At 39.5% G+C, this 26,758-nt stretch overlaps 1 protein-coding gene across 2 annotated transcripts in view; it reads left to right on the forward strand.

Annotated features, from left to right (window-relative positions):
- Positions 1–11,522, forward strand: part of SETBP1 (SET binding protein 1) — a 262,168-nt gene extending 250,646 nt beyond the window's left edge. For both annotated transcript variants that reach the window (XM_074813701.1, XM_074813702.1), the window contains 2 exons: positions 255–422; positions 5,992–11,522. In XM_074813701.1, the coding sequence (XP_074669802.1) occupies positions 255–422; positions 5,992–6,548 (725 nt within the window). In that variant the 3' untranslated portion in view covers positions 6,549–11,522. The remainder of the gene's footprint in view (positions 1–254; positions 423–5,991) is intronic.
- The last annotated feature ends 15,236 nt before the right edge of the window (positions 11,523–26,758 follow it).

Raw genomic sequence — 26,758 nt, forward strand, 5'->3', positions numbered from 1 at the left:
GTAGTAATGTGGACCTATGATGTTGGTTTACCATTGTTTATAGTCATCAGTAATGGTACATCCTTAAGCAGTATTATTAAAAACAAATAACAATGATGATCCTTGCTAGTATCAAGACCATATTATGGGCACATACACAGGGAAATATGGAAATATATTGTTGTAGCAAGGACAGCAACTGATTACTCTTTTCCAGATATTCCCCAGACATGTTACTTTATCAATATTCATCCCAATTTTGTTTCCTTCCCCAGGAATTACAGGTCCTCTCTTAAAAGCAGACCAGACTTCACTTCATGGTAAAATGGAAAGTTCTGCCTGTAACATGATGACCAGAAGGAAACCAGCAGCTGTTGACAGTGTTGCAATGCCGACTCCAGTATTATCTCTCCTACCTTCATCATCAGCAACATCTGAAGCAGGTAATGTTGTTCCTCTCCATCCCCTCTATTTCTTCCCCATCTTCTTCCTTCTGCCACTACACTGAACAATATGTGCTTGTACTGCTCTTCCTGATTGGAGCAGTAGCTGCAAATGTGCATATCTAATGTGATAATCAGGCTGTAATTCTTCTAACACTTTCTTATCATGATCATATCTTGGCATATTTTATTCACATACCACCATTTGTGCAATAATGAGGACACAAGTAACACCAGCCCGTATGGTCTAGCAGGGGACTCTGAAGCAAAACTCTTGGGTTCCTTTCTCAGCCCTGTTGTTCATTTATTTGAATGTTCCCATCCCTGTAGCATGAACATGCTGAATACACAGTGAATAGCTAAGGAGCAGCTGAGATTTCTTTCTGCATACTTCAGTGATTTTAACATAATATTCTGTCTTGCAAATGTGAAATTGTCTGGGGCAATGAACAGTGATTTAAAATATATCAGAATAAATAAGTCAGAATAGCATGTTTTTCAATCAACTTATATTTTATGCTTCTATTTTGAATCAGATCAGAAAAGTGATAGCTTTATACAGCCAGAAATTGAGCCAAATCATTCAGGCATCATCTTGCCTTTTCTTGGACACGGATGGAGAAGTTAATTTTGCATTGGGTCTTAATTTCCATAGAATGGGGAACCCACAGTACATTACCTTACATGCAGCTATTAGAAGTTTCATAGTCTTGTCAAACCTTTGATTTCACATTCACAAAAAATGCAGTTGTATCACTGACTTATGGAATGATTACATATTTAATTATTCAATTGAAAGTTCTGTTTCAGTGCACTCCTTTTGATTTTCCTCTCATTTCCTGAATAAATAGTGAAAACAAGGGTTCCAAGCTGTAAAGTAGCCACTATAAAGATAAATTTTTATATGAAAAAATAAGAATTCTCTGTTTAGTCTTTAATACTTTCCTATATATAAACTAGGGACAGATTTTTAATGCAGCAGAGAATGAAAGCACACAAATATTTTATGATCAGTTTCAAGATGAAAGTGTATGCTTGACTGCATAGTTCATTCTTTCCATTTTCAGAAGTCTAATTAAATTGTTGGTTTATCTGTAGCCCAGATGTTGAAATAATTTAGTTGAAAACTGAAAGAAACTGTGTTAATGGGAAAACAGGACAGTGCTATGGATTTCCTGTAATTAATAGGGAGCTCTTTGAAAATTTCTCCATTCAAACCAAGTCAACAAACTGAGCCCAGCTGTTGAGCAAACAGTCTTCTCTGTGCCGTGTTCTTGCAAGTGGCCTCGAGCAACTCCAAAGGGATGGACAATGACAGGCAGTAAGAAGGATTTTAGTGCTGCAGACATAACAAAGCCATCCAGAATAAAGTTAGGGGACCAATGGAAAACTTTAAAGTCTGATCTAACTGGGCTCACCTCCTTGTTCAAACACCACTGTGCTGGAGTGGATCCTCCAGCCTACTCTAAGCTACCGTTGGAAATGTATATTTTTGGTGGAGATTTCTCTCTTTGCCTCAGAAGCTATTTCCAGCATCATATCAATCCTGCATGACTTTCCAGCATGGTCTGCGGCCATTTCAATTTATCTTTGTCTGTGAGACAGAGCCTCACTGCATCTGTGTACCCTGGGGAGGAGAGAAACACTGGGCCTCCGTGTGCCTTATTTTAAATGCGTAAAGCTGTGGTTTAAGACTAACGTTGGTTCTTGCTTGTTTGAGGCAGCTAGGTAAGGTTGTTTGGAGAGTGGGAAAAGGATGAAGAAAAAGTACAAGTGCCTGTGCTGCGTCAAGTATTTCTAGTTTCTCTTCACTTTGGGCTGGATTTTGCCAAATAGCTTCAGGTCTTCATGGAGGCAGCATGTGGCCATGCAGTCTGGGTAGCTGTAGGGACATAACTGTGCCCAGGCAAAAAAGTGTCCCCAATGAATCCCTAGCACCTGGAAGTTGCCACCATGTTGTATCATCTCTGTAGGAGCATATTTCTATTTTCATATATCTGCATGCAGACACAGTGTTACTATTCCCCACCTCTTCTTCCACTCCTTCTGGATGAATTCCACTGGATAAAGCAAGACGAAAGTCTTTCTTCTAAAGAAAGGTTTCCACATGCGAACGACAAAGTATGTACAGGAAGAGAATAACAAAGCCTAAAGTCAATGCAGACCAACTCGGGTCCAAGGTTGGGCAGGGTTTGTCTGGATAAAATGGAAAAGATTAATACTTAGGTTTGGTTTTCAGCAGAGCAGTATATCACATGGCAATATAGAAAAATATTTTATATCAGAGATTGCTCACCGAGAGCTTCCAGATGAGTTGATAACACCTAATGGCTCTCACTTCAATAGTGGTTTATTTTGGCAGATCTCCCTCCTATTTTGTCATATGCACACCTCATCAAATCTTTCCCCTGCAGACCCATCAGAGTTTTCCATATAGTCTCCCTACACCAAATGTAGAATCAGATGTCCCTGACTCTTAATAGTCAAAATAATATTGTGTTTCCTAATATCTGCTTGAAAAATCCTAACTTGAAAGGATATTACGTATTCAGTACATGCATTCTGACTATTGGCAGACTATGTAACACTACTCAAATATTTTCTAGAGCTTGTAAGTTCAGAGGCTTGCTAGGAAGAAAAGCAAAAGAATTATTAGTAGCTTCTAACAAGCTTCCTGAGAAAGTCATAAACACCCCGAAGCATTTACAAAAGAAAAATTAGTGCAGTAAGCCAGCATAGAACAGCGCAAGTTTTTTTTCTAAATGAGAAAATGAGTTTCAGTCCAAAAGGAAACAGACTGTCAGCTTATGGAGTTTTAAGAGGGCAGAAGAGTATCTAAACAACATGAAAGAAGACACTGAGAGTGGTGTTCAGCATATAGATTTACATTAAGTGTAGATATCTACCCATAACTGCATATCAGTTAATTTTGGAGAACTAGGCAGTTTGGCAGAAAGCAGATGCCTGCTTTTGCTCCGCTCAAGGAACTGTCTACTCACCATCAGGCTCCACTCAAGACACTCAGCCTGGGTCACCTGGACCTCTTTGCCTAAGACACCCATTTGATTTGGCAGGATGGACAGGAGACCTACACCTTTCTTACCCTATATCAGGGTGTCAGAGGGATGTCCATGGTCACCTTAAATTGCATTGAGTTCCCATTTTAGAAACACAGGTCATCCTCTACCAACTCTACAGACCAGATCTTCATTGACTGCGATGGGGTGGTGATACTAAGCTGCAGAAACAACGGACTACAGATAAATCTCAGTAAAGACATAAAATCTTTGCAGATACTTGGCTAGTGCTTTATTCAAATTTGTTTCTTCTCCTTTGGCTTACTTTCTTTCCAATGAAAGTTGAGAGTAATGCCAAATCTCCTGATCTTACCATGGACCTTGCAATTTTTCCTGTATTTCTGCTAAATTTCCCATCTTCAAGATTTCCATCATTAACTGAAAAATTTCAGCTTTACTTTCTGGAAGAAAATTGCATCTTGAATATGAGAATTTTCATAAAAATGTCTTGAAAATGTGCCTTGGCAATAACAATAAAAAACAAAAGGTGGACAGAAGAGCACGCCAGACGTTTGATTTTTTAAATGTTCTTGACCTGAAGCTACTCTCAGGATCTGGGAGGGACTCAAAGAGTCGGATGCTTAGGGCTGGAAATATTGGGACTATACATGTCAATCACCAGTGAGGCCAGATGAGAGTAATCATTTTGTGTGACAGGGATTTAACCTTTTTTTGATCAGATGACTGAGAAATAGTTCACTGCCACTTGCCCTTAGGGCTCTTGCATCCACACTTTTTAGGGGTGACCTACTTCTGAGGAATTTTGTGCAACTAATTAGCTTCTCTTGAGAAACTTGGATATTTCATTTCCTTTCTCTTTTTCTCTGGTACCAAAATGACTGCATTCCTCTTTTCTTTTGTCCTCTGTGAATCACAAACTGCAAGTGGGTTTTATTTTTCTTTTTGGTGTGGGGAGTGGGTTACATATGGAAAATGTATTTTGTTTTGTAATTAATGAAAACCAGACTTTGGGAAGTTGGCCATCCAGGTCTTTATTTATAAGAGAGCATATGTCTGTGTTTTGTTTATGACTCACTCCTACTTCTTGCATTGTAACTTGGGTTTGTTTACGCAAGCTCTTTGCTGAATCCAGGCAACATGGTGGTATAAGAGCCAATAATTTATGTTCTCCAAGAGGGGAGGCCGGTGAGTGAGGTTTTTATGCTGAATCTGTCATAGCCCATAGCAAGGAAAAGGAGATTCTCCCACTTGACAGCTCCTGGTTATCTACAGAAAATGCTACAATAGCAACTTTATTTAAACTACCGCTAGAAGATTAGCCTGTTAGCCATGAAGGGAGTGATAACCCCCAAATGAACCTTTCTCGAAGTCTTGTCTGCTCTGGAAACTTCAAGGATTTCAAACCCAAATGACTGCTTGACAGTCAGGTGTAAATTAAGTTTGCAAGTAGATGTGGGCTGAGGTTAATTTAGTGGGATGTTTTATTCTTTACTGAAAAGAAATTCTGAAATCCATCATTTCTTTTCCAGCAGCGCAGATTAGGTATGTTAGGAGTGAAAGGGAGCACTAGTTATTGCAATAACAGAATTAATACATTCTGTTTCTCTCACAATGGGGCAGTTACTTTTAAACTGTGTGCAAATCCTGAACTCTGAACAGATGCCATGTTCAGTAAAGGACAATGAGACAATTTAAGAAAAACAATCAAGGTCTCATGTCCTAAGCAAAGGACCAGGAGCCAAGAAATGCTGGGTACTCTTTCCAGCTCTGACAATGACTCACAATGTGACCTTGGCAAGAGACTTAACGACTTTGGACTTCATTCAGATCTCAAGTAAGTGATCTGAACCAGGGGTAATCTTGTGTTGGGGGCCATTAAAGTCAATTATATGACTCAGTAGTTTCAGCTAGTATCTGCGGGAATTATAGTAAAGAAACCCAGGCAGGGGTAATGAATTTGCCACAGGTGAAGTGACCCACACAGCGTGTCTGCTCATACTAGTTTCAGTAACAAACACTCTTCATGCTAACTAGCATCCATGGCAAGAATTAAAGACTGGAGTGAAGACAACAGGAGTATTGCTTTGGGGTATAGAAAGTTTAATAGTTACAATGGACCAATATGACAGCTACGCTAAGCAGCCCTTCCTTCCCTCCCACTAGAGGTTTAGAAATGAGAATGAAGCAAATCCATGGTAAAACCTTGCTGTAGAAAAGCTTTGTTGCTTCAGAAGAGAGGAGAGATGGAGAGAAATCTCTGAAGACTGCTTAATAGTCAAAGTTGTGTTTTCATATAGGACAGCAAAAAAGGAGGTAACAGCAATTCTTCTGGGACTGTAATAAATAATCTCTTAATTTTTTTCAGTTACTTTTCTATGCAGAGTTCTTTCTCACTGCCATCAATTCTTCAGTAGTCATATTCAGCCTACTGGGCTTGAAAGCATCTAGTCTTCATAACACTGAAAGCAGACAAAGGAGAGTTTCCATTCACTGTTGTTTGATCTACTGTTTCTCTCCTTGTCTCCCAACAGCCAGCCCACCACTGAAAAAAAGGTTCAAGCGCCGTGAAATTGAAGCAATCCAGTGCGAGGTGCGCAAGATGTGCAACTACACCAAGATCCTGTCCACGAAGAAGAACCTGGATCACGTGAACAAGATCCTGAAAGCCAAGCGGCTGCAGAGACAATCAAAGACAGGCAATAACTTCGTCAAGAAGCGGAGGGGGCGTCCTCGGAAGCAACCGCTTTCCTTCGATGAAGACTCCAGAGACCAAATGCCCGTTCTGGAAAAATGCATTGACCTTCCCAGCAAAAGAGGTCAGAGACCGACACTCAACCCTTTGATACTGGAGCAAGCAGCCACTCAAGATACAATCATGGCCACCATTGAGGCTGTCATACACATGGCTCGAGAGACACCACCCCCGCCGCCTCCTCTCCCTCCTCCCCCTCCTCCGCCCCCTCTCCCTCCACCCCGGACACCCCGGGTTGGGAAGAGGAAAAGCAAGTCCGCGCAGGAGGAAGAGGAGGACGTGAAAGTGAAGCGGCACCGGAAAGGCAGAGGGAGTGAAAGTGAAGGCCTTCCCTAAGGCCAGCGCACCTTGTCGGATGTCGGGTGCCGGTAGTGGGACATGCTGGGACTGAGGGACTGGAGGCATGCTGTCCGCTTCCCCCCCTGCGGCAGCACTGGACTCACTCGTCCCTTCAGCGGCCAGAACCCACCACGGAGAGCTGTGCCAGCCGGGGTTCGCATCTTCTTCTTCATCACTTTGGCCCCAGCCCCTCCAGAAAAAGGGGGGAAAGGGTGCAGAAAACATGGGGATATAAGGGGGGGCGGGGGGTGTGTGTTGAAGTTGGGGAGAGCGTCTACTTTACAGAGTTTCCAAAACTAATCAGCATCTCAGCATTGCTGTTCTCATACCATACCCGGAGGTGGGAATTCATCTTCACAGAGAGCTGAACGTTGTCACTAGGGCTGCACGCTCGACTCCGATTCTGTTTGGTGGGCCAGGTGAAACTAAGAGTAACCATACCATAGTAGAAATCACTGTAAAAAAGAAAAAAAAGAAACAAAAAAAAAAAAAAACAACAAAAAAATAGTGTAATTTTCTCAACTGTGATCTTGGTTATAATCTGTTTGAAATTTTTTTTTTTCCAGTTTTCTATACCTACCAGGCTTTGGGGCTCATTAACCCAAAATGCCTGACTCCTGCTAGAACTATATATTTCTTTCTCATTTACTTGCCTAATTACAACTAGCTGCAATATAGGCAATAGAAAAGTAGAGCCTTACACGCGCGCACACTCATTCCAAGTGCTATCCCACGAAACAACGGAATATCACAGCATTTAAAATAAGGTGTACATGGATATTCAGTTACGATAGCACGTTTCAATGAAGCAACTTGGCGCTTTCAATGACATGTGAAAAAGGGGTCATCAGTCAACCAAGTTGTTTTAATGCTCAGTACATATGAGTAGAAAACAGCAAGACACTACTGGGTAATAGAGTTATAGTAAACATGGACAAAATCACCAAAAAAATAATATAAAAAAGATAAAAGATAAAAATAGGACAGAAAAAGTAGAGTAAAAAGACAGGACCCAAACCTACCAGTTCTTACCACCTACAATTCCCCGTGAAATTGATGGGAAACCCAGGATCCGAATAATTCGCATTAGGTAGCAATGCCTTGATAAGTTCTTTTAAATAAAATAGATGAAGTAGATTGTTTAAAAAAAAAATAGAGAACAAAACCCTATGGAAAATAGGTTCTTTCTTGGCAATTATTTCTTAAAAAAGAAAAGGAATAAGTGTTCTTATCTGAAAATAAAAATAAAAATGTTCAAAGGGTATCACCACTGCAATTGTATTAATGCCACTTTGGACATGTTCTCCAAGTTGTGGTTGCCTTAATAAACTAAAAAAAATTTTTTTTTTTTTTGTACATAATGTAATTATAAAGCTCTCAGTCTGCATGGATGCAAACTGTGTGTGACAAATCGTCTCTTTAAATGGTCAGTTCAAATTGTACATTTCTCATTCGAGTTGTACGTTAGCCATTGATTTAACTTGGGTAAAATACCCAAACTCCATTTCCACAGCCCAACTAAAACAAGGACTGAACATGAAACTGTTCTATTGCAGTAACAATGCTTTTAGAAAAGAAGTCAGTTGTTGAAATTTGAAATAAGTACTCTCAAATTTGTTTAACTTATTTTTAAAGTCCTTCAGTACACTCAACACCTAACATGGCAAGATGGATATTAAAATGGGAGGGGGGGAGGGAAAATTCCAGCAAAGGAGCGGGGATTGGAATTATTTAATGATTCACAAGCCAACTGCTATTCCCCTTTTTGAGAAATCTTTGAACTGGCTTATTGCCAAGGAAACTTCAAATAGCACGACACTAAAAAAGAAAAAAACCAACAAACAAACCCAACAAAAAAGTCCCCACAAAAAAAATTGTGTTTCTATTCTGTTATTTATTTACAAAAGTCATATCAAGACTATGGTGTTAAAGGGACACTGTAAACATACAGCTCATTATTTTTAGAGACTGATTTTTCTTCTGTGATAGCACCTTGGCTTATTAAAACTGAATGCATTTGGGGTTTGGATTGGGGGGGCGCGCGCGTTGGGAAAGGGGATATTTTTTATTATTTTTTTTTTTTAAAGGCTGGAACAAATCTTGAGATCCTGTCTCCTTAAAACTGATAAGAAGGATCACAGAATTTTGTTTCCAATTTGGTTTGCATCATTCATCATACTCATTTGTGCTTTTTGTTTTCCAATTAATGCAGCTTAGAAATAAACTGGCCGGTTGCTCATTCTGTTACAGCAAATTTGCTTTTCAGTTCTCTTAAATTAGCACAGTGTTATTGACTGAAGTTGTAGGCTTGCAGAAAAAAATGCTTAAGTCTCCTCGAGGTCCTCCCTTCTTCCTTAAAAAGCATTGGACTGAGGTTTAATTGATTCAGAAATCCTTTTTTTCCATCTCTCCTTCGAGCCTGAAAGTAGGTGCAGTGTCACTTAAAATGCAAGAAAAAACTGTAAATTTGGTATTCCAGGTAGCCTAAAAACTGAAACTAAGCCAGAGAACAACTTATCCTTAGGTTTATCTTTAGTGATCTCTTTATTGGCATTGAAGGACATTTCAATGTGTAGAGAGTGGAACAGAGGTCTGAAAGGATCAAATTCTGTCAGTGAACTCCCACCATGGCTTCAAGACATGTCAGACCTTACCGAGTGTCAATAAGGGCTGGATTTAGCCTGGATTTTTCTGGATATAGTGGGATGCAACCCCCCAGGGAAGAGCGACTGAGTGGCTGCTGCCTCCTATGCTCGGGAGCTTCAGGAAAAAAAGCTCTTATCGTTCCAAAAAATACTATCCAAAATGCTGCTAGATGCACAGTGCTTAAGGAGAGCATCCACTCCAAGGGTACAACCCCATATATCCTTCACTGAGTGAAAACGCTATACCTTTTGGTCCGATCTGGTAGCTGCAAGCCATCCACATAGGACGGGCTTTATCCAGACACCCAAGGTTTGTTTTTCACTGCAAAGAAGGTGCTGGTAGAACGTGGTGCTGTGGTACAGCCTTGGCTATTTGTCTAAACAGCAGCACAGTGCAGCCAGTCCTGGCTGGCAGGAAGATTAGCTTGTTAATTTGTATGAAAGCAGGCTGAAAATTCTGTTAGATGGCACTCAGAATTTGTGTTCTGCATGTTGCATAGTCTATAAATATGATAAGCAAGTCGCTGACAGAATAATATTATAAGGCGATGTACTACATGCAGATCATAAAGGATTTAGTTTTAGGGCTTAAGGCTAAAATCCCACTCCTGCAGTTTATTACCCAACAATATTCCAGTAATGAGCTTTTTGATTATTTTTTTTCCCTACCACTAGGAAGATTTACTGAGGAACTCTCTAAATTCTCTTCACACATTTCCAAGAACTGTATAAAACTGGGGTGAAAGCCCTTTTGCTTATTAAGACCAAAAAGACCTTTCAAACACCTCCACTGTGTCACAGATTAACACACATCTTAGCATGCTTCAATAAAAACACAAAACAAAATCACATTGGCTGCAAGCCATGTGAAATGAGGCCACGGGTTTGCATCCTCTCCGTGGGTCTTCTATTCCTCAACCCCGCATGAAACTAAGAATGGGGATAAGCATGAGGGGAAAGAGGAAAGAAAAAAAAAAAAAAACCACTTGTGTCTCCAAGAGCTTCATACTGCCAGTTTCTTGAGCCCTTCAATATTAAATTTTCTGTGAAGCACCTTGCATGTTTTTGGGTAACTGTTAAAAAAAAAAAAAAAAAAAAGAAAAAAAAAAAGTAAGTTATAATAGTCATCGGCTACTAGGGTATCCTACAGCGTGGCCCATGACTCTCCACTTGACAGCAATGCTTTGGACCATTCGTGTAGAATATTCTGTTTGTGTTGTTATATTTTTTGGGTAGCATCTGGTGCAATGAGGTGCCGGTTCGTCACTGGGGCTTCTGAGCACTACAGCAATACAATGAATAAACAGGAATCATTGTTCTGTACACAAGGATTTCCCCAACTCTTATTTTCACAGGCCCTGATTCAGGACTGCACTTAAGCACATTTAAGTAGCATCCTGAAGAGTAAAAAGAACAACAAAAAAAGACAGGAAAAAGAAAAAAAATAAAACAGGATGGTTTTCTGAAATGAGAAAACAAACATCATGCCCTTGCAATGCCTCTTCCTTCCATATCATCCAAAAACTGGGGTGCAGCAGTTCTGAGATAATTAGAAGCACATTTCAACAAAGGACACATATTTGGGATCTCCTTAAGATGCCTGCCTAGGTTGTATAAAACACTACACAGAAAAAAAAGAAAAAGAAAAAAAAATGTAAAAACATTAAAGAGCTGCCAATTGGACAACATGGGGAAGCAGTTCAATCCCATGTTGGTTTGTTTTACTTTTCTTTTTCTTTATTTTTTTAAGCTATTTCTTAAATAATAAATGCACATGAAGTGTTAAATATGTATATACTGTATTTCAAAAAAAATTAAAAAAAATCAAACGAATGGGGCACAAGATTGTTCTATAAGTCGTGCTGGCTAATTTTTAGTTTGTATTCATAAGTGGTTTTTAAAAGCCTTTTTTAAAGTGTAATTTGCATGTTCTACTTTGATTGTATGTAAACATATTTTAGAGCAAAAAAATGTATTTGTATTTTATTGAATATAGAGGCAAGAAAAAAAACTTGTACATTGTTTGAAATGTTCTTTTTGTAACAGTTTTTATTCATGAAGCATTTTTGTACATTTAAAAATGGATATGGACTTGATGTTCTTTGAGGCTTAGATACATCTGGCATGCTTTAATGTCATGCTCCTTCATGATCTTAGATGTTGGTTTTTAAACATTTTTTTCTAAAACAAAGCTCAGTCTTTTCGCTACCAAATCAGGTTAGCACAGTATAGAGCACTTAACTAAAAAAAAAAAAGAAAAAAAAAAAGTTAATCCTATTCATATGTTATTCATTGTGTGAAATTAAAGGAATTCAATTCAGTCTAACATGAGTTGTGAATTCTTTTGTCTTATTTTCCATCTGTTTCCCATCACTAAGGAGTTTAATAGCTTTTGGGATACTAATACCATGCATTCACAAGCCCTCTTTATGGTAATGGAGAAAAACATGCTTTGGTTCTGTTCTTTTTTCTTGTCTTTATTTTTTTTTTTCCCCCAGAATATCCTTAAAAGTTAAAAATGGACTGTGCCATGGGCCCCATGGACAAAAGGGAGATTCACACTTTGAGGCTGTGCGTATCACCAAATGAACAGAAACTCTCTGCTCCAAATTGTGTCCCCAGGCATCTGTACGGTAGTACTCGCCTCCCAGGTGGGGTTTCTACTCTCGAAGGAGATGGACCGTCCCTCTCCAGGTCCCTGCAGAGAAGGCAGTCCCAAGGGGTGGGTTATGGATGAGGGCGTTGACAGGAGCCAACCCTCTCTTTGCTGAGCATCAGAGATGAAGGGCTGTAGGCCAAGGGGTATTTTCCATTCTGTGAAGTCTCATGCTGTGACTACGGGACCAGGAGTTGGTTGCAGCATGGTTTTAAGTTTCTTTTCCAAGTTGCTGCTGAGAGTGGTCAGCTGCCATTCTAGTCAGTCTCAACATCCTCTGCAACAACAGATCTCATTTTTTTCCTCCTCCTCAGAGAAGATCCACCACCTTCCCCAATGGCTCAGCAACTTGCGTGTGGAAATTACATCTTGTTTCCTGGAGAAGTCAGTGATGCTCAGGCAGGATAGATAACTTAGAGTTCTCTCATGTTCTTTCCTTCTGAAGTTTTGCAGGATGGGTTGACTTGGTGGGATGAACCCACCCAACTGCAAAGATGACCCATCTGACTGCTGTTTTCACAGCTATTTCTTTATGTTACCAGAGTAAGAGCTGCTCCAAAGATCTCAAATGTGATGGGTTTTTTTTTCTTTCTTCTCTTTCCCTCTTTAACATATGCATAGCCCCAGCTTTTGACAACAGTTTGTAAAGTGCTGACATCTTCGCTCACTGTTTTTATCGGGCTCTGTGATGTATAAACCACTGGTCTCCAACTCTAACCACATTTTTGTAAAAGGCCTGCGGTAAGACTCCCTTAGAGGCGTCTGCGAACTGTCAAGTTTCCTGCTTGCTGCTGCAGTATCTCAGGACTGATCTCCACTCCCACCAGCTTTTTTCTGAGCTTTACCTCCCACTGCCACTGAGCTCTGCTGTACTTTCACGGTGTCACCTTGCAGGCATGATGAAGCAAGGCTGGGAGAGCAGCTGTAGGGGATGTTGGGTTTCTGTCATGGGAGGGGAGCATGGCATGAGGGACCCCATCTGTGAGGTTTTCATGCTTTCTTGACTCTGATCTCTTTTTTTCACCAGACTGCTGACACCATATACAGTGTCAGAGCACCATACTCTTCACCGGCCTCCTCCTGGGCATGGAGGATTCTTCAACCGGCACCCCCATCTGCTTTCTCAGGGTAATGTCAGGGTCCTGCTAGGATCTCTCAGTAACTGTTTCATACCTGGTAACTACTCCAACACTGTCTGCTCCTATCAATTAAACTGTCTCTAAGAAAAAACTTTTAAAGTCTTAGAAAGAAATTTTAGGAAATACACAAGCTCTGGTAGGTTGTAACTTTTTCTAGGTACTCTTTTTTTAATGAGATATTGTTCTCTTGTCTCATTTTGCATGAGTTCTGTGTTTTCCAGATTTACTTAGAATACATTCATTAATTAATCTCTGCCCTGAAATAATTGAAAATAATGAAAACATCAAGTGTCTTGGAAATAACTCTCATCAAAAATAATGTGCTCTTCTGATTACCCTCTTTTTCTGAGCATCCTTTGCTCACAGAAATAGTGAAGCTCTGTTCAAACCTTCTTTGGTCATCCTCCATATTATTGGGGTTTGAATTTAGGAAGGAATTTCACACTCCACCCTCAAGGTATGGATGAGGAGGTGAATACTATCCCTTGGGTCAAAGTATGATCTTAATTCACTTTTGACAGTGGAGGTTGTTCGTGTCTCCTGGGATAGGGAGACTGACTGTGGTGACCTTAGCTCATCCTCAGCTGACAGACACAAACCTCAGCCTTAATCTCGATCTCCTTCGTGGTACCATTTCCCACCAGACTCCAGAGCTATCTCAAATGTTGAATTTATTTTGTGTCAAGGAAAATTAAGTTGGTGGAGATGCCTGCAGCTTGTATGCAAGTTGTGCGAGCTCATGACAGCGTTATTTGCTGTTCTGTAACACAAAGCATGCACATAATTTTAGAACAATTCTACTGTTACTAAGTAGAAAAATTTTCCAGTGACTTTGAGGGAATCAATGACAGGACCCTACTCAAAAGCCCTTCAGGACATATCATCTGGCAAGTTCTAGAATGCAAAGGGAAGCATAGATGTCAACCTAAAAATATATATTTGGCCTTTTATGGACAATTAATGAACCACGTCACTAGTGCACTAGCACAGAGGTTTCAGAGCTAGTAGAAAGTACAGAAATCACAGCGATGTGTGGTATATCAAACAATTTATACATGTTTTACTGTGAGCTGCAGGAATAACTGGTGTGAAAGCACCACAGGAGTTGTAAGAGGAGCTTAACAGAGTGTTAGTTAATTGTAAGTCAGAATCATAGAATCATAGAATGCTTTAGGTTAGAAGGGACCTTAAAGATCATCCAGTCCCAACCCCCTGCCACGGGCAGGGACACCTTCCACTAGCCCAGGTTGCCCAAAGCCCCGTCCAACCTGGCCTTGAACCCTTCCAGGGAGGGGGCAGCCACAGCTTCTCTGGGCAACCTGTGCCAGGGCCTCACCACCCTCACAGGGAAGAATTTCTTCCTTAGATCTAATCTAAATCTGCCCTCTTGCTGTTTAAAACCATTACCTCTTGCCCTATTCCTACCCCCATGATCAAGAGTCCCTCCCCCCTTTCCTGTAGCCCCTTTCAGTCCTGGGAGGCCGCTCTAAGGTCTCCCCGGAGCCTTCTCTTCTCCAGCTGAACCCCCCCAACTCTCTCAGCCTGTCCTCACAGGGGAGCTGCTCCAGCCCCCCGAGCATCTTCGTGGCCTCCTCTGGACCCACTTGAGCAAGTCTGTGTCCTTCTCATGTTGGGGGCCCAAGAGCCGGATGCTGTACTCTTTTCATTATGACAATTAAGTCATAATAAAAAGTCATTTCATTATGACAATTAACTTCCTCTATAACACAGAGCAAGACCCACTGGTTCACATTCTTATGCAGATCAGCACTATCAGTTTCAAATGTGTTAAAGCAGTTTGCAAAAGCAAAAGGTCTGTTTTCATTTTCCTTATGGAAACTATTCATCCCAAAGTGGCTTTGGAGTGCCGCTAGTAATATGATGTAATACAAACTACTGTTCTTTGATGCCTGTAAGAAGTGTCATATTGAGAATAGAGACCTTTGCTAAAAATCAAATGTTTGAAAAACTGGTTCAGCAAGACTAGTAGCTGGGTCAGCATGGTTATATAAGAGCTGTGGTGGAAAGAAGAGGGTAAAGGAAGTGGAGAGTCCTTGGGAAAAAAGATAATACGTAGTTTTCTATGTATCAGGAAGATATGTAAGTATTAATATCTACTTCTTCTTAGGACTCTGCTGTGCTTCAAAGAAATTCTGAAAAAATTCTTCAGGTCCTAGGTATCCTGGAGTATATCAGCCCTGCATAAATCAAGCATATAGGAAGCCCAGTGTTTCTTTTGCAGTACTTGAAACAGATGTAGCTTGTATGGCATCTGTTTTTCCTGGCAGGATTTATCCCCTTCTGAATCTCCACCAGCCAGTGATACAAAGTGCAGAACAAGTACCCTGTCATCTCTCTGTCCTTTTCCAGGTGACCTGTTCCAGAAGAGGGAAAACAATCACGGGTATAATTGTTTGATTTGGCTTGAACATCTCTGAAAAGGAATGAAAAATTTCTTGCCTGCCTCCATTCTACTCCCACACATGCTTATATCTGCCAGTTCTTAAACTGCCCCACAAATATTATTGGTAAATAACACTCCAGTTGAATCAATTGAAGAAGTTTTGTCATTGACTCAAAGGGAACAAAATTCCCTTCTGCATCTCCCTGATTTAACACATCACAATATTGTTTGTGGACCCAAATAACTCTTACTGTTTTCCACTTGTCTTGCCCGATATTCTGTTTATACACTCAAAGAAAAAGTATATCAAGCAGAAAATCAGTTAAAAAAGGCAAACGGCAAAAGCCTTTGCAAAGTAAAGGCAAGGGAGAGAGTACATGAAGAGCATCTGCAGGTGAGGATTTTCAGAGCATGGCAAGAACACAGTTAGAAAAGGAATGAAAAGTGATCTCTGAAGGAAGCAGATGATGATGTGGCAGAGCTGTAATGAAGATAATGACAAAGGAGGACACTGCTTAGTTTTCTAGAAGACAGGAAAAAAAAGCAGCACACTTGAAGGAGAAGCAGTGAGTTCAGAAACACAAAAGGACATTCATTGAAGGGAGGGAGATGCTGGAGGATATGAAGATTTAGGTCATGGAGAGAGTATAAAAATGGATCTTGCAACAGAAGATGGAAGAGGCAGCCTGCTTGCTTACTGGGACCTTCTTGCTGCTTTCTAAGCTGACACAGCACTCATCATTTATCCTCATTAAACAGCTATCATCAGGGCATAGTTACTGACCATTAGTCCTCAGTTCTCTCTTTAAAATACAGACACATGGATAGTTACTGCATGAAATAAAACTCTTTGCTTGAATTATTGATACTTACTGTTTCCCAAAATCCTGGTCAAGGATCAACAAATGACAACACAGTTCTGACAATAAAAACAGCAGTTGTATAGAAGTATGCATACAAAGATGGGACTTCAAGGAAATGCCCTTGCTGATATAAATGGACTTAGCTTCATTTACTTCAAAAGTATTATAACAATATTTAGGTATTGTTGAACCCATAGCTTCTCATGGACCATTTATGCTGATTGAACATCTACCCCAAGGATCCAAGGGTGAAATACTTCCACCTGCTGTGCATCTCAGCAACTTACTTTTTCATGGGGATGCAAGGTGCTTTGTGCCCAAGAAAAAGCCATTGTACAATCCTATTTGTTAGATCAGGCAACTGAAACACCTAGAAAATGAGGCCCATATCGTCCTAGATGTACAGTGCTATTGGGTACTTCTATTTTGAAGTACCACACATAGCTCTGTGTTTTACTGAATATTTTAAGAAGACACCATGGATTTAGTTGACAGGCTTATTAGAGACAAACTTTCCAAAATGTAGATCTTGGTGATCTTTGTAAAGGTGTGAATAAAATAAAAATGAAGAATCTGGCTTGAAGCCAGTATTAATTAGATTTTTGCTCAGGATACCATGAGAAGGTTTTTTGTTTTCCTTTGTTTTCAAATGGTGGTTCACCAGAATGCTATTTCCAGAATGGCCAGAGTGACCCTGAGGGACCAGATCTTATCAGCCAAGAATGACTTTTCTTTTTCTTCCTGAAAAAAAGGGGGAGCAAGGAAGTATAGACCCTCTGGGGTCTAAATTACTGTTGTCTTAATTCAGAAAGTCACATTAGCACACACTTAGGAAAATTCAGGACATAATATAAACAAGAACTTGCTTTTAAGCTTTGGTTTAGTCCCACTGACATCAATGCAATTTAAACACCTTAAAATTAAGTAGACAATTAATTGCTGCTACAAGAATGAACGTTTACCTGACTTCCAATTCCAAAACCTAGTCCCAGTCAGCCAAACTGAAGATTAATTATTATATTGAGTGGAAACAGGAATTGAACAACTCCTGTATTAAACAATCTCACAAGGTGTTCCTAACCCCAGGCCTCAGTTTACCATGAGTGGTACTTGCATACATTGAAGGATGATTTGTTAACATTACCAAAAGGCTGTGAATTTCTTGCAGGAAAGGTGTAATTTGTGTAAGAGAACATCCTTATCAAGACTTCCATGACAAGAAATGGAAGCTGCTTCTTTTATTCCCAAACTTCTTTCTTTATTTCTTTTAACTATGAAAAATGAGGCCATGTCATTTACACAGCAAATTGAAAATGAATTTTTAGACCAGGGCAAGGATTTCTTTGTCCTTCTTCACTGCAGCCATATGTTTCTGTCCGTCCTTCATTACCTCAAAAAATAACATGAAACCCTTTCTTTTTTCAGCTTTCTATAAATAGTTCTCAAGCATGTCTGTTCATATTAGGTGCATTTCTGAAGATACTAGCAATGTAGTTTTGGATCAGTCATTTATTTATATCTTCACTGAAAAGGGTGTCCCAAAACCAAGAGCTGTCTGGTCTGGTTGCTTTGATATTTGGATCATAGACTGGGCAAGGACATTGTGGGTGCATCACTGGAGGTGAAGCATAAACATTGTGCTCCATCTGCCTTGGATCCAAATATGAAGGGGAAAAAAGAGTATGAAATCCCTAACATGGCCAGAGAATCCTGCATTCCTTCTTGCTAGGTTTCTAGAGTGCGTGTGTTGAGAGTTATTGCATGAACATAAATCCAATGGCCTTTTCCAGGCTTAGCCAACCTGTGTTTCAGCCTCTGTTCCAGGAAATGGTAGCTTTGAAAGACCATATCAAACTAGTACATTGTGTTTCCTGCACATCCTGCTTTATTGGATGTTAATTCCTTCTGACGCATGCAGTCTGCTGCTGCCAATTAAGTCAAATGTATTTTACGCTTTACTTTTCTGTTGCCTTACAGGCTTTTGTTGGAAAATATTTAATAAATAAAACTTGCCAAACATTGTTAAATGACATGGTCTGATGATTTGGAATAAGCACCCAGACTCTAATACATCAGAAGGGTTGAGAGAGAGGAGGAGGAAATTCTGGAACGACACCCAGCTGGATGCCAACCACACGGTATCCAGCCACCAACCACAGTGTTAATCTCTTGCTCGAGGATTGTTGCAAAAGCAGAAAATGGGACCCCAGGTCAAGCAAGGCATATAAAGTTGTTTCTCATGCAGTGACACTGCTATGTGTTATTCTTTGGTAAAGGAGGATACAAACCAACTGCACTGAAAGAGCAGTACAGATATGGGATCAAATGGACTATTCCATTGCAGTCCCAGCTCTGCGACCTCACATTTTCCATCCGTTTTTGTCAGGGTTCCTGGGTTTATTCCTATTTTCTGTTTCTGTGTGGTATTTCCAAGTAGTCTCTTTTTCAAACTTTAAAGAAACAGCTGGGACTGCTTAGGCTCAAGATCTGATAAGTGAAAGTACATTCACTCAGGGTCAGCTGAGACACCAGGATATCCAAAATACGTGGAAATGCTTCAGAGCTTCTGAATTAATTAGATTTATTTTATTATTATTCTGTGATCCCACTCAACAGTGCTGTCATAGGAGACAATCAGTTAAATTCCTGGGTGAGATTATATTCTAACAGGAGAAGAAAGGTAGCAGGTCAGAAGCAGCAGAAATGCAATCTAGACGATGAAGCATCCCAGCATAGGTGACACTGTATATCAGTGACACAGCTGAGTACACAATTTCAGGTTTCTGAATGGCTCCATTGTCCTTATTCCCATTACATTACTTTACTGGCAAATTTTACAGCAACTTTCAGATACAGAATCAAGACCAAGAGAAGAGAAATTTCTGCTCCCTTTCCTAAGTAACAAAAGAAAAACCTAGCACCTGGAAGCTTCCTGTACAGCCATTGCAGTGTACTTTACCCAAAATGACACTTTAAGATCTTCCTGGGATAAATCATGACTGCCAGAGGCACTAAACACACCAAAGCAGTCTGCTTCAATGAGAAAACAATGCTTAACTGCATTCTGCTTGCAAATCCATACAAAGATCCTTCTAAGGGATGTTCACAACAGGAGTCATCTTGAGAAAAGACCTATCACTGATGAAAGAAGGATATGTAATTATGGGAAAATCCTTCAAACAAGAAAAGTAAAATTCTTCTTTTGTAGCCAGAGACAGGGTTGATGCTCGAATTAGAACACAGCTTGGAGAAATTCAATGCAAATGCATCATATATCATACTTGAATGGTACAGTGGCAGAATCAAAATAGTTCATCAACATCATCTTGGGAGCTCAGCATCATAGCTAACGTTGATTTTTAAATTTAAACAAACTCTCTGGCAGGGAAATATCTTCATCAGTGGTATGTACAGATTGGCAGCTAACGATGAGAGAAAGAGGCAATCAGCTCTCCTTTTATCCAAAAAGGTTCTTTTTAAACCTTTATAAAAATGTATCAGAAGGACCAGAGCCACTGACTCAGAAAATACATCTGACCATTGCTTTCACAAAAAAAAAAATAGAAAATGATAGCATCCAAGACACTGAGTATTGCTAGCAGTACTGGATTGCATGTTTGTGATTACAATGGGAGGGAGAAGATTTTTTATATAACACTAGGGTTCTGGTCAGTATTTTTTATTCTTTTCATCCATACCTGTCTGTAGATCTTCCTCACACATGCTGATTTCCCAGGATTCTCAAATATATTCCATCTGGAAAATAATTGAAGGGAAAACGCACATGGTCTGTAATTATCTATTTAATTATGTCACCTAAGGGACAGAGTCATGCAGCCTGGTTGTATTGTTGTTATCTAAACTAATATCTCTACACCAAGGTATATTTGGGTTGATGCTGGCTTGGATATTTTTGATCTTTGTTGTTCAACAAACTTACATGTATAACTTACAAGGAGATTTAGAGCTGCATCTTCTCTCATAGTTCATCTGTAAGACTAAATTGGACACAGAAGTAGAGTGCCATGATATAACTTTGTAGTGTGCCTTGTTCTCCAATACTCTTATTTTCACTCCTTACCTCTTGCTTATGTTTATTTCATATATCCAGTCTTATCAATATCTCTTCCCCTCTTCACCCCTTTTAGTAGCTCCAATTTCTTGTTTAAATCAATTCTTTTTAGTACCAGTGAAATAAGATGCAAAGCAAGCGCAATTGTTTGTTCCCTTATTCTGGCCCACAAATTCTGTTTGAGTTGCTTAAAATAAGGCATTTATTTGCTGTAGTTGATCCCAGTTTTATGTCATCTACGCTTATAGAAATCTTCCATTTCTATAAGCAGGTTAGATTTTTGGTAACATTTTTATAGGAAGAAACATGATGTTATTCGGGTGAATAATTTATGACCTGTGAGAATACTTTCTTTCTTTCTTGATTTTTGAAGGAAAAATGAGGGATGTTCATGGTTGTAGAAGGAAGGAGAAAGTAAAATTTGTAGTTCTTTTCTGAGACAATAACTGGTTAAGTTGGTCACACAGGTAGTGGTGAGTCAAGATTGAATTATCATCAGGACACCAGGAAGTTTTTTACAAATATTCTTCAATGTTTAAAGCTAAAGTGATAATACAATGTCCTTTTTAAAATGGAGGATGTCTCTATCGTATAGCTCAAAAATAGGTCTCTGAAATATTTTCTTATTAATCTGTTAATTACTCTGATTATCACATTTAATAGTATATTTATTTCTGTCCTGTGCAGCAGTACTGTGAGTTTTCATATATCATGTGACCTTATCACCTTCCAAAACTTAGGCCATGAATCAGCACAATGGAGGCACAATAATTTAGGAGAAGGAGGGAGCCTTTGAATAATTTCACTGATAAATCATTAAATGCCTCCGTGTGGGGTTAGCTACTGTGCTATTTCTGCCACATCAAGATCAGCAGACCTGGATGATATCCCGATCAGGTAGATATACCTGGAGTCAATGCACTAGCTGAATCCCTGTAGAGATTATTTTCTTCTGCTTCTGTAAAAGACGAACAGGAGCTGCAAGGAAGAATAAGAGGCTAGCAATGACCCTGAAGGTATAAGGGGGCTGCATACACAGGGGAACAATTTCCTACAGGTATAACACACAGAGGTGTTCAGAGATGTGTCATATCGGTCAAAGGAAGAAAGAGGGCTAAACCTTTTTTTTTGGTTAAATGAAATTGAAGACTACATGGCACAAGTGAACCAGGAGCCAGTTCATTAGCCTCATGTGTATCCCTTAAGGAGATCTGACAACATTCATTAAATCCTGAAATTAAATAATGGTGCTGAATCTGCAATTATATTGAAACCAGTAAATTCAATTAAAGGGAAGGAGTATACTTTATTTGAATGGCTCACTTGGTGGTTTTTTGGTACATGAAAGTAAGAAGATAAAGAGAAAATGCCTGTTAAATAGCTCTTTGTTTGGATTATGCTCTGTCAAATGAAGAGCACACTCAGAACCTTTCACAAATTCACACAGTACAACAGAGCTCATAAAGAAAGAACAAGAACTCAGAGAAGACGTGCTTTTTGTTCCAGATTCATAGCTTTACTTCATTTCTCTGTTATCATTTACATAATTTGTACTAGTCCTTCCCAAAACAATTTATGATCTCATTATACTGGACAATGTATAAATATATAGTCCTCCAAAGAGCAGTGGTAAACTTAGAAATACCAAGTAGCTGCATTTTAGAAGAGAAAGACTTAGGTAATGGGATGCTAGAAACTTAGGTTACCTTCTCTGTTCTTCCACAGGACAAATTATGTAAAACTGGAGAAAATCTAGAGTAGTCTTGGAACTTAAGTCCTTGGCAAGGTACACCCTTCCAAACCACCAGCTCACCTAAAAATCTAGTGGATTCTTTCAGTTTTATAAGTTATGCATGTTTGTGACACTGGACTTCAGCACATCCTCACCTGGCTGGTCAGACTCCATCTACATTCACAGGTAAGCTCTTTCTCTCCTTGGTTTTTTTTAGAGGTGGTTTTTTTGGGGGGTGATGATTTTACTACATACTTGTTAGAGCAGATGTCTGCCAGAGGAAGTTTTGTCTACCTCTTTCTTTCAAAGCATGGTAGAGGCTTGGACATTCTCTGGCATGTCAAGAAACAAAGTGTGAGTCTGCTACTTTTCTTTCCTGGCGGAAGAGTCTAGCCAGCGAGTTGGTGTACAAACACATGGCATCAGCTGCAGCTGCTGTTACCGTTTCCTTCCATTGTAAAGGAAAACAGTTTTTTTGGCGTCTTTCCACTGGAGGCTCTGGGCTTTGATCAGAGAGTGGTGGGCGGTGTGTCCCTGAAGCTCCGACTAAGATAACTAAGACGTAAAGACTGTGGTGTTTTTTTCAGACGTACAACAGCCCTCAGCAGGTTTGAAAGCTGCCTGTTCAGCAGGCTAACGGTAATCATCTCCTTGCTCTGCTTTTCGCAGTCAGTCGTATCTCGAGTTGCCTGGGTCTTCCCATGCCTGCGTTGGGAGTTTAGGTGCTCACTTTGAGTTTGCAGAGTTGGCTTCAGGAGGAAGGTACTTTAAAAAGCTTTTACATTCTTAGCATCTGCTTAGCCATTTGCAGCTGCCATTTTACTGCAGGCCTTGAGGGCAGATCGGAAGGAAAAGAAAAATGGCTTTCAGGATGGATTAGTTTTGGGAAGAGTATTCTGTGCCAAGGGCAGTGCAGAAAGAAGTAAACATTCAAGCAGACAAGGATGACATCATTTATTCAGTGGAACTGACAGGGGCAATGTGAGAAGCTGTAAAAGCAGATAAGAGGACTGAGATTTGAGGGCAAGGCATTAAAACTAGATCAGGGAGAACTAAGCAGCAAAGTTTGTTTTTCTGAGCAGTTCTGTGTCTACACTGTGCCTACGCAGGCTATGCACCCCCCACTCAAAAGTGTATATACATGTATTCATACTGGAATATCATCATTTGAACTGTGTTGTTCATAGGGTCTTTACTGGTTCATCCTGATAGTCTGAGCTTTCAGAAGACTGGAGCAGACAGAAGAAATATTCAGCTATACTTTTAGGAGAAAAACTGCATTGTAGGCACATGGAACATTGAGGCAGTTCTTTATTAGTCAAAATCAGAGGTGAAAGCAAGTTTGATAAAGTGGGTTGAACAAAAATACCTGAGCTTAGATTTGAGGAGAGAAGTGGCATTTTCAGAATATTGCATGTCTGGGGCAAAAGAAGGATAACAAAGGATTGTACACAGAACTAGACTGGGATGTTCTGGGGAAGAAATATAGTTATTTAGCTTGTGGCTGTAATAAATTTCAAATGCCAGCAAGATCAATAGGAGAAGCTGGAAATAGACCAGCTGGAAGACGAGACTCAAATATGGAAAACCAAGAACAGGGCTAATTCTGTAAGTCATGGATAATAGCTGTCATGAGTAAAACTGATCTCTGTGCAAGACTTGACATTTCTCATGGAAACCAGTTCACTTCAGTCCCTGTACCGATTCCTCCTCTTCTGTGTGTCCTACTTGTCCTGCAGTATATGTGGTATCTAAAACTGGTTTTGTTTTCTTCTTGGTTCTGCTCTTTTTTCAGGAATGGGACTTCTTTAATTTTTAGATTTTGGGGTGCTTGATTCATCCTTCATATTGTTTTAGATATGCAGATATATTTTTAATGTATATTCTAAGTAAAATATTATTGATATTGATATCCTATGGAAAATCCATTTAAGAGCCAATGATTTCCCTAGTCCTTAAACAGGAAAAAAATTTGGCCCTATTTAATATTAGAGAGATATCATGTTAAACTACCAGTAGTAGTACCAATAGTAACAGTCTTGATTTTTCCTTAACTCTAGGTACTGGGCCATTCAATTAAAGAACAAAGTTGGCCTGAGAGCTCCATGGACTGGAAAGAAACTCCTCTGGATGCTGATTTAGAATCCCAGTGATCTGGATTGCTTATCGTTCTCATTGATTATAGGAGACATCTGACCTACAGCCTCAGTCCAACACCTACCCCAAAAGAAGGACAATGATGTAGAGTCTGGGTATTCACAGTCCTTGGCTGTTCTTCAAACCCAAATAGCTCTGACACGTTGCTGCCTTCTACAATCTATACGTATGCAATCAGTGCTACAATTATTCATTAATTTCTAGGGGAAACTCGTCACTTCTACAACACATACCTAACCCACTATCCACTTTCTGACTATAAACAATTTGCTGGTTGCACTGGGAAATATGGAAAGTAATCAAAAGAAGGGACTCTCTGGATACCTCACACACTTGAAGTATACCTAACAGAGATGACCCCTGGATAAAGTAATCCTTTCCTGCCATAATCCTGAGAAGAGGGAGCACCAGTAAACTGGTACTTCTGCACAGAGAATTTATCTGACTTTTCATTAGAAAAGAGAGATTTTGTGTGCTTGGCCAAATTCAAAACAGGTTATAAACACAACTTATGAAATGTGCCTGCCATCATAGCTGTTGGCTGCACATAGACTTCTTCAGTCATGCCTTATGAGGCATTTTTCTGGCAGGGTGGATGTTTTTTTGTTTTGTTTTGGAATTTTTTTGTTTGCTTTTTTCTTAAGCTAATACGAGAAAGGGGGAAGGATGAGGGTTCATAGGAATCATGCACTCAGATTTCATGAGAGGGTCTCCCTTCAGTTTCTGGATTTAGAAGCAGTAGCTTTTTCTCATAGTGGAGACTGGATTTAAGAATTAAAATACTCCTAGGGACACAAGCTGCCTTACCCATGGCAGTAAAAACTGTTCCCTCTAGTGAAAAGGACACACATACACACACATGTACTCACACCTGTCCAGTATACAAGACAGAAAAGAGACATTGTATAAAAAAAGAAATTTAGCTTCCCAAAATCTCACTGGAACATCACACTTGAAGCTCTGCTTTTTCCAGGAATAAGACTGGATGGAATGGACTGACTTATGACATTACATTGTGGTAGTCTGTATATCATAATTCACATTCTGTCAGCTTATGACTGTCCTTATTATCTACTGAGTCTGTCAATGCATATATGTACTTGTAGAGGATGATTTCAAAGGCTTTTGTGATCTAGGTAGGAAAATAAACAGTTCAGATGCAAGATAGGACAGGTATTACACAGCCCTACCCCAAAGATTTCAGAGACTTCTTGTGAGTGGATTCGGAGACTTCTTGTGAATGACTGCAAACTTCCCAGTGAGAATTAACATCTGTGTCACAGTTACAATGCTTTCACATGACAGGGTTACTCCTAAAACCATTTCTTTGTGGTTTTTTTCCAATTTTCAGATTTCCCTCAGTTTCAGTGAGCAAAGATTCTCCAAGTTGGGGGATAAGACATTTTCTTGTAGAGCGTGTTGATATATAGGTACACAGTGAAATATGGTGTAAGTGTGCAGTCAAACAGAGTAGATTAGTCCAGGAGGTTTTTCTCAGTAGGCACAAGTGGTGATCATCCACTGATTGTTTCTTATGCAATCAGGCTGGGGAGAGAAAGATCATTTTTTTACAAGTTTGTATGATATAATTTAAGTTATTTCATTTTTCATGTTAAAGCAAGATCCACCAAAATTAGAAATGAGGTGGTTTAGGAAGCTGGTATACCTCTTACTGAGTAGTATTTTCTATTATACTTGTTAGCTTACCTCAACTATCATTCTGGCTGGTTCTGTATGTCTTTTATCACTGCAGTAAATATTCTTTGCTGTGATTTAAGAAAAGGCAACAGTCTCTGTGTTTGTTTAGATTTTATGGCCCATTTATTGTTTCTCATTCTCCTAGCCGAGGATAATTATTTTTTAATTAATCATACATAAACAAAATATATCATCTCTAAAAATGACTATTAAAAAAACCCATTTATAATGGCAAATGTGCATATGCTGAATTGCAATTCACATACTCTGATTATTTAGTTATATTGACCATATAGGGGGTTTTTTGTTTGTTATTTGTTAGGTGCATTAAGAAAAGGAGACAAAAGGTGTGCAAGGTATCAATTCAACATTGTTTTGTTCCTGTAGAAAAGGCTAGGGAAAAGAATCTGGCAACTTGCCTTGACATCAGCCATCTGTAAATTCATCATTTTTTGGCTCCCTAGGTAATTTTGTTTCAGCCAAAATGAGCATTCTCAATGTTGACAAATGGTCTTGCTACATTTCCCCAACAAAAGTAGTTTTGTAGGAGATTTGACCTTATGGAACTGTTGTTTCCCTTGAAAAAACTAAAAGTACAAGAAAATATCTTTATGATTAATTGCCACTATTGCCACTTTTTCAGCTATTGACTCAATTAAGAACATGACAACGGGCAGTTTCACAGCACTGCTATAGTTCAGTAACTGATTCATAAACTGTAGAGAGTTTGAATATGTATTTTTATAGGAAACCTTTTCCTTGGTGAGGACAAAACAAGATTTTCTGACACCTTTCTTGGCTCTCCTATTAATGTATGCATTACTTCTGTTCCATAACCACA

This window comes from Strix aluco, chromosome Z, assembly GCF_031877795.1.
Source record: "Strix aluco isolate bStrAlu1 chromosome Z, bStrAlu1.hap1, whole genome shotgun sequence".
Taxonomy (NCBI): domain Eukaryota; kingdom Metazoa; phylum Chordata; class Aves; order Strigiformes; family Strigidae; genus Strix; species Strix aluco.